Source organism: Podarcis vaucheri, assembly GCF_965113315.1.
Source record: "Podarcis vaucheri genome assembly, chromosome: 3".
NCBI classification, from domain to species: domain Eukaryota; kingdom Metazoa; phylum Chordata; class Lepidosauria; order Squamata; family Lacertidae; genus Podarcis; species Podarcis vaucheri.
In genome coordinates, this window is record NC_138761.1 from 1,769,180 (window position 1) to 1,778,085 (window position 8,906).

Genomic DNA, 8,906 nt, shown 5'->3' on the forward strand with positions numbered 1-8,906 from the left:
TTACTGTATGGGAGAGGAGCTTTTCCTTAACCGGGAACTCTGGAAGAAGCTGCTGGGAACAGAAAATCTCTGCTGGGCCTCCGCTTACTCTCCTGATGCACCACACAGGTTGAGGTGTGGTGAACTACCAACTGACTTCCACAACTCAACACCCACAGAGTCCCCTCCACCAAAACGAGGTTTGAAAGCCAACAGAACAGGTTGCAATGTGTGTGTGTGTGTGTGTGTGTGGTGTCCACAACAGCCAGCCCCATTGGCAAACGTGCCCACAGACCCGAAAAGATTGGGAAGCCATTCCCTAAAGCAGCCTTTGCCCACTTGGTGCACCTCCAATGTTCTGGACCACAGCTCCCACTAGGGGAGGCTGTGGCTGATGGGAGCCCAGCACATCTGGAGGGCAGCAAGCGGGCAAAGGCTGCCCCGAAGCACGCGACCGGTTTGCCCATTTTTCCACCCAACAGGACCCCTCTTCCCGCCCCGGTGGAACTTACTTGATGTCTGCGCCAGCAATGAAGCAGCCGGGTTTCGACGAGATCAGGACGGCGCTACTGACGGCCTCGTTGGCCCAAATTTCGTTCATTACGGCGGAAAAGTCGTCTTGCAGCTGCCTGGAGAGGGTGTTGACCTGGGGGAAATGAACAGGCAAGCTGAAGCCAAGGCAGGCAAAGGGAAAGCTCCCACTCTGGAAGGAGAATGGCCCTTGCTAGTCCTCGCCAACATGGAACAGCATCGGGAGGGCGGTGGCATGCCAAATATCTTGAAGATTTGAAATGTACTCGCAAGCAGCCGGCAGCACACCCTTCTATTTGGTCTGGCAGACCGTCTCCCTCCTTTCTGTCTCCATGACTCCCAGGCAACCCTTTAAACCTTTCTGCATAGTTTAAACCGCTTCAGCCCACAGGGAAGCGACAGGAACACCTACCTTGGAATTCGGAGAGTTAAAGCGCACGACAGCAACATCTCCTTTGATGTCATAGTTAACATGGCTTCTTGCTGGAGCGGGGGAAAAGAGAGATTTATAGGGACATTTCAAGAGGGGCAAATGTCAAAATGTCAGGTTCTGTACTTAGGCAGGAAGAACCAGATGCACAAATATAGGATGAGGGGAAACCTGGCCTACTAGCAGTACCTGTGAAAAGGATCTAGGGGTCTTGGTGCACCACAAGCTGAGCATGACTCCACAGTGTGATGCAGCAGCAAAAAAAGCTAATGCTATTCTAGGCTGCATCAACAGAAGTCTAGTGTCCAGGTCAAATGAAGGAAGGGGAAAGGTAAAGGGACCCCTGACCATTAGGTCAAGTCATGGCCGACTGGGGTTGTGGCGCTCATCTTGCTTTATTGGCCGAGGGAGCCGGCGTACAGCTTCCGGGTCATGTGGCCAGCAGGACTAAGCCGCTTCTGGCAAAACCAGAGCAGCGCATGGAAATGCCGTTTACCATCCCGCCGAAGCGGTACCTATTTACCTACTTGCACTTTGACGTACTTTCGAACTGCTAGGTTGGCAGGAGCAGGGACTGAGCAATGGGAGCTCACCCCGTGACGGGGATTCGAACCACCGACCTTCTGATCGGCAAGTCCTAGGCTCTGTGGTTTGCTTGTTTTCTCCTTGAAACAATGGCTTCAAGTTGCAAGAAAGGAGATTCCGACTAAACTTTCGGAAAAACTTTCTGACTGTAAGAGCTGTTCAGCAGTGGAATGGATTCCCTTGGGAGGTGATGGACTCTCCTTCCTTGGAGGTATTTAAACAGAGGTTGGATGGCCATCTGTCTTGGATGCTTTAGCTGAGATTCCTGTATTGCAGGGGGTTGGACTAGATGACCCCGGGGTCCCTCCCTACTCAAAGGGTGCTTTGCAAGGCCATGGAGGGGGTTTTGAGAGGTGGGGGGCTGCACCCACCTGTCAGTCACGTGACACCATGACAGCGTTGTGTGACGACATGTGGGTGGCCCCACCCACCTGTCAAATTAGGCCTGCAAGGTTGATCCTGGAGGCAAAAAGGTTCCCCCCCACTACACTGAAGTCACTACGGTCTCTTTGTTTTTACTACCAGGGTGGAAACACCGCCCCCCAGAAAATTTGCCTTCTCTGCCAGATTTCTTTCAACCAGGGCAGAACCCCCCCCCCCGTCATCGCCACCAACCCCCACCAGACCCAAGAACTGACTTACACTTAAGAGGGGAGGACGTGCTGAGGTTTCGGCAGGCGTAACCTGAGACAGAGAGAGATTCCCGGAGTTACTTTGGAACTTCAAATAAATCAGAACATTTCCCATCCCTGCTGGTGCCTTCAGGCAAAGTCTCTTTCTGAGTGATGAGGCTCAGTTGAAAGCAGGGTGGATTTGATTTAAATCAAATCGATTTAAATCACTAGTCAGTAAGACTTGATTTAAATCAATTTTTTTTACAAAAAGACTAATTCTTGCTGGTATCATCTTAATATTTACAACCAGATAGAGGTTTCATTTTTGGAATAATAAATGTTCAGAGTAGTTTTTACAGTTATATCAAAAATGACTGATTTGGTTATACTATTAGAAATATATCGACAGACTTTATGGACAACTTTTCTGCTGTACTTTATTAGAAGGAGAAAAATAATCATTTCCTTAATAACAATTTAAACAATTTATTTAACTAAAACAATAACATTATAGCATATGTATCCATGTTTGTTAATTGATGTGGTTAAAGCTTTTGTTTTGTTTTTTTAAAAAACTTAGACTGAGTTTTAGTACACATGAAAAACTTAAAACGAACCCTTTTTTCCTGATGAATAGCCTTTGGACTATAATGTAACTTAAATACAGTGGTACCTCGGGATGCAAACGGGATCTGTTCCGGAGCCCCGTTCGCATCCTGAACAGAACGTAAGACACGACATTTTGACCGTCTGCACATGTGCAAGCAGCGAAACCTGGAAGAAACACGCTCCGTTACTTCCGGGTCGCTGCAGAGCGCAACCCAAAAATACTTATCCTGAAGCGCATTTATCCCGAGGTATGACTGTAGAAAACTCTATTGAGAAAGATTTTTGCTCCAAAAGCATTTTATTTTTTAAAAATCTGGTTTAAATAATTTTTAAAATATGATTTAAATTTTAAAAAATCCAATGGATTTTTATCCACCCTGGTTTAAAGGACTTGAAAACTTAACATCACTTTGCACATGTTTACGCAAGCCAGCATGGAACGTTTGGTGTTTCACAGTGTTTGCTATGAGCCTTTTCCAAGCATGGCTTCCCAACATACACCTGGAAGTCTGAGCATTGCTAATTATTAAGTGAAGCTCTGAAACTTGATCTGATCTATCCATTGTGTTAACAAGACACGGTAGCCTGTTCCAGAGGGTCCCAAGTCCATCTGAGGGGAGGGGGAGCCACCACATCAGAGGCCAAATATGCTGCCTTGCGCAAGCCGGTCTCGTGACCCAGCCCCATAGCTGGAGGTGCGCCATGTCCTTTGGCCCACATTTCCAGAGTGGAAAGGAAAGGACCTTTCACCTACATCCTGCCATGCCCATAAATGCAGGCACTTTGTAGGTTGGACACGGCACCTGATGAAATTGCCAGGGTCTCTCTTGGGGGGGGGGGGGGCTGGAGGGCTCCTGCTATCTTGAGAACAGAGCCAGCTCAGAAAGATGCCAGAGTTATCTGCCAGAGTTATGTTTCACATATTCTGTGCAGATGAAAATGCACTGCTCACAAATGCTTATTGGGATGTGAAAGACCTGCCCCTTTCTTGCCCAGGCGCTCGAACTAGCATCACAAAAACCAAGCAAAGACCTCATCCACACTTTTGCTCGACCCAAATTTCGATAATATTTAATCATATTTTCTGTACAGATTAATTCCCCCGGGGTCCAAAAACTTTCCACTTTGTTGTGTCCCTGGACAGTCTTGCCCACTGAAGTGGATCTTCTCAGAGACACAGAAAATCTAAAGAGAGATTTTGTTTAATGGATCTTCAATTCAGCAAGCAATTTCGAATTTCTGTAAGGCAGAGCTGCGCAACAATGAGAAAAGCTGTCAGACCCTGGGGAACTTTTCGGGACACAATATGGTCAAAATACAGGTCAAGCAACAGTGGGGGTGAGCCTTTAGGCAGGCCCAATAATGGTAAGTGCCCTTGCCACCCTTAAAGTGAATATTTTAAAATCAGACCTTTTCCGTGACACAATACAAAGAAACCTTATACTTTTTTTAGGGTTCCTAACGCTTACTGCTTCTCTGGCTGCTTATCAACATGCGAGATAGCAGGAAAGAGGATCCGTCATCTCATAAGAGCAAATGCCATTCAGCTCAAGCCCAGAGCAGCTTCTGATCTTGCCACAACCTGACAATGAACTAAGAGGCTCCAGACTGCAGGCCATTTCATGGCAATCGCCAAATGTTATGTTGCAACACAGCGTTCGGCATGACTACATCAACCCTCCTCCCCACCTTGTTTTCCAGAAACTTCCCTCTCCCAGAAATACAAACCCTGGAGAACAAGGGCCTTCCCCATACAGCACCAAATATTTCTTGTACAGTGGTACCCTGGAAGTTGAACGGAATCCATTCCAGAAGTTCGTTCAACTTCCAAAACAGTTCAGAAACCAAGGTGTGGCTTCCGATTGGCTGCAGCCAATCGGAAACCGTGACGGATGTTCGGGTTCCAAAGAACATTTGCAAACCGGAACAATCACTTCCGGATTTGCGGCATTCGGCAGCCGAAACGTTCGTCTTGCAAGTCGTTCGAGATGCAAAGTACGACTGTACTGCCATTTAGAAGAAACTCTGCAGAAGGTTGGGGTTTTTGTGTGTTTTTTAAGTTGCACTTTAGGAGGAGATGGCTTTAAATCCAACTGCAAAAAAACAACAACATACACGCCTGGGTACAGAGGAAACCTGGGAGACTGCACACATTTAACAGGATTAGAAAGTGTCCTTCGATTTGCAGTTAACAAAGGCCTGGAAGATGCCCAGCATGTTCAGATAACAAAAGGATGAAATTTAGAAAGGAAGCAACCTGACTCTGCCCATACAATTAAGACCATTTTTGAAGGACACATGGAGGTGTCTCTCCCCAGAAAGCCTAGACAGGTACCCACTATGCTGTTTTTCTGATGCAAGGCAAATACAGTCTATTTCATTTTCCCAAAAGAAGCAATCCTAAGACATGCACTTTTGGGAATCAAGCCAAAAGCTCCCTCTGGTCCAGGCACACTATGCACTCCCCTTAAGTGCCATGGGGGCGTTCACAAGCAGGGTGCGAAGGAAACAGTTCACCCCGTGTGTCAGCCCCCCCCCAAAAAAATCCTCACAACTTGATACACAAAAGAACACACAAGGCTACACTAGTCCTCAACGTCTTTCCTTGTGAACTTTTTGAGCAGAGAGCTGTGAGGAATGTCTGTCAGGGAAACACTCTGCTGTAACTGAATTTAATCTTTTTTGTCGAGAGATAGTGCAGTTCCAAGTATCAGCTACTCGACTGGCAGAGAAGGGAGTTGTTGTCTTCATGCTTTTCTCCAGTAGAATCTGGCTGATCACAGCTGGGTATGGAAAACTGGATTATATACCTGCTTTGCCTGACCAAACTACAGTGGTGCCTCGCAAGACGAAATTAATCCGTTCCGCGAGTCTCTTCGTCTAGCGGTTTTTTCGTCTTGCGAAGCAACCCTATTAGCGGCTTAGCAGATTAGCGCTATTAGCAGCTATTAAAAGCTTAGCGGCTATTAAAGGATTAGCGGATTAGCATCTTAGCGGCTTAGAAAAAGGGGGGGAAAGCGAAAAAAAATCGGAACACTTGCAAGACATTTTCGTCTTGCAAAGCAAGCCCATAGGGAAAATCGTCTTGCGAAGCAGCTCAAAAACGGAAAACCCTTTCGTCTAGCGGGTTTTCCGTCTTGTGAGGCATTCGTCTTGCGGGGCACCACTGTACACAACTCCTCTTTCTGCCGGTCCCAGAATAGTAGAGTATCTTGAATGGCTTTAAAAGGGGATTACATAAATCCATTGGTAAAAGACCTACCGACAGCTATTAGCTGTGACAGCTAAGCAGAAACATCAGGTAAACCTTTCGGATTATGGGGATATTCAGCCAGGAACGTCTGCAGCCTTCAAACGCTGCTTATGGGCTCCCCAAAAGCATCTGGCTGACTGTTATTAGAAACAGGATGCTGGACCAGAATGTGCTCAAGTCTGATACAACAGTGAGGCACTTCTACATGTCCCATAATCCAGCAGCGCTAGCATGAATTCAGGGTCTCCCAGTTCCCTCTGAGTCCCCAAATTCTTTAGAATGGGAGAAGCTAAGGATTTTGACCCACAGGACAAACCAGATGGGCGGGGTATAAATAATAAATTATTATTATTACTACTTAAGGGTTGGCCAATCCTCCAATGGCCAAAGGTCACTCTCATGCACATATGCAAGGCCTGGCAAAGTCAGTCACCACATCACAGTGCTGAGCTGAGAGGTTTCAATCTCTCGGCTCAGCACCATATTAGGGTGCCCAGTTTTGCCCACAGCTGACAGGCTCACCACCTCTGCTTTTGGAACAGGAACTCCCTGCCTATTGAGATCAAGCAGACACCCTCCCTGTACTGTTTTCGCAAGCCTATCCAGATGCTTAGAAAGTTGAGGGAATCCTAATCTGTTATAGTATTTTAGCTTTTCTATTTTTTAAAGCTGGGTTGTAATATTTTCCTTGATTTTACTGTTTTATCTTTTTGTAAACCACTCTGAGCTGTTTGTTTGTTCTTTTTACAATCAAGCGGTGTATAACTTTTGTAAAATAATCAAAAGAGGAGACTGAGATATAGGATAGACATCTCCAAATAGCTCAAGGGCTGTTCCATGGAAGATGGGAGCAAGCTTGCTTTCTCCTGCTCTGGAGGGTAGGACTCAAATTCCAGCTGCAAGAAAGGAGATTCCAACTAAACCTTAGGAAGAACCTTCTGACAGTCAGAGCTGTTTTGACATTGGAATGGTCTACCTTGAAAAGCGGAGGACTCTCTTTCCTTTAAAGCAGAGGTTGGGTGGCCATCTGCCACGGGGACTTGAGCTGAGATTCCTGCATTCACAGAATTGCAGAGTTAGAAGGGCACCTCGAGGGTCATCTAGTCCAACCCCCTGCAAGGCAAACATCCTGGTGGGCCAGAACCAGCAAATTTCTGGTTAGCAGCCAGGTGCACTGACCCAGCCCGGGGGGGGGGGTGTTGGACCAGATGACCTTTGAGGGGGGGTCCCTTCCAACTCTACCGTTCAAGGATTCCATAAGGGGGAGTAAGCATGGACCAATGGTACCAAGTAGTATGGGAAACAGCCCTACTAGAAAAATTAACCAATAAACTGAAACTGACACGGCGACAAACAGAAGACGACGCCTTCACCACGGTATGTCTCCCCTTTATCACATACACAGCCCAACAAGACAACGACAAAAATCCACCAACAGCATACAAATCAATATGGCTAACCTGATCCAAAACACCCACCCACCCCACTCACACATGAAAACAAAGACCACCACAGCCAACCACAAATGGACAGCCACACCCTGGGCCAACCCCAACCTCTCTCACCACCAAAGGAACACAAGCGAACAGCAAAGAACCTGCACAAGCAACGCTGACAACAAACCCCACATATATTAAGTAAAATAGAAACATCGCCACCTGACCCCACCCCCACCCATCTCCCCCCCTTTCCCCCTTCTCTTCCTAATGTCTCAACAAATGAAACTGATCTGGGGGGGAGACATTGCACATACTTTTGTAAATCAACAAAATCTTTAATTTTTTTTTAAGGATTCCATTGGGGGAAGTGCAAGGGGAAAAAGAGAAGGGGCAGCTGGAGATACCCTTGGGCGGCCAGTGGTTGCGGAAGCGAGGAGCCCAGGCAGGGCCCCGGGGGGGGGGGTGGAGGGAAGAGGGTGGAAGGTCTAGCTATCAACTTTTCCCTTTTCTTGCGAGGAATCCTATTCGGAATAAGGGAATTTCCCTTTAAAAAAGGTAAATGTTGACAGCTATGCCCTGGGATAGCATCATAAGATTCTAGAGTGGGGACAGACCCCAATGTGGGGGTGTTCAGGGTGACAGGAGAGGATATATTCTTTATTAATATCTTTCCTAACCTGCATTAGCAAGTTCCTTTACTTAGCAGAGTCTACATTCCCCTTTTTACATGCACAGCAGATAGCTGGTTGCAGGCTCGTGTGAGCCTCTCACTATTATACAACTCAGTCTGTATAGTTCCTGGTATGTTCTCTTGAATTCCTCTGAAAAGAATAAAGACGCTACAAGCATAGCTGTCAACCTTTCCCTTTTCTTGCGAGGAATCCTATTCAGAATAAGGGAATTGCCCTTAAAAAAAGGGGGAAAGTTGGCAGCTATGCCCTGGAATAGCATCATAAGATTCTAGAGTGGGGACAGACCCCAATGTGGGGGTGTTCAGGGTGGCAGGAGAGGACATATTCTTTATTAATATATTTTCTAACTCGCATTAGCAAGTACCTTTACTTTCCCCTTTTCTTGCGAGGAATCCTATTCGGAATAAGGGAATTTCCCTTAGAAAGGGGGGAAAGTTGGCAGCTATGGCCCTGGAAGGGAAGAGGAGGTGCAGATGACCTTCAGGGGACCCCCTGCCTCTCAGCAGCAGCAGCAGGGGCCGAGAACGGGGTCCGGAGGGTCCGGGGGGAAGCGGGGCCCGGGGGGGGTCCCCTTCCCCTCCCCCCTGGGAAACGAGGCCCGGGCGCCCCCTTCTCCCCTCCCTCCCCCGCCTCACCTGAGCGCCAGCCCCGGGCCCGGCAGTACTTGAGGGCGGGCGTGAAGCGCGTGAGGCTCCCGATGGCCCGGACAGCAGCCGCCATCTTGGCCGAGCGCGGAGGTCGAGCGAGAGCGAGCGAGAGGACTGAGGGCCCTGG

General features: G+C 47.7%; 1 protein-coding gene across 1 annotated transcript in view; it reads right to left on the minus strand.

The window, feature by feature from the left end:
- Nucleotides 1-8,901, minus strand: part of HADHA (hydroxyacyl-CoA dehydrogenase trifunctional multienzyme complex subunit alpha) — a 34,612-nt gene extending 25,711 nt beyond the window's left edge. The window contains exons 1-4 of the mRNA XM_082217511.1: nt 8,768-8,901; nt 2,168-2,209; nt 923-993; nt 492-625 (exon numbers count right to left, since the gene is read on the minus strand). Of these exons, the coding sequence (XP_082073637.1) occupies nt 492-625; nt 923-993; nt 2,168-2,209; nt 8,768-8,852 (332 nt within the window). The 5' untranslated portion in view covers nt 8,853-8,901. The remainder of the gene's footprint in view (nt 1-491; nt 626-922; nt 994-2,167; nt 2,210-8,767) is intronic.
- Nucleotides 8,902-8,906: the final 5 nt, after the last annotated feature.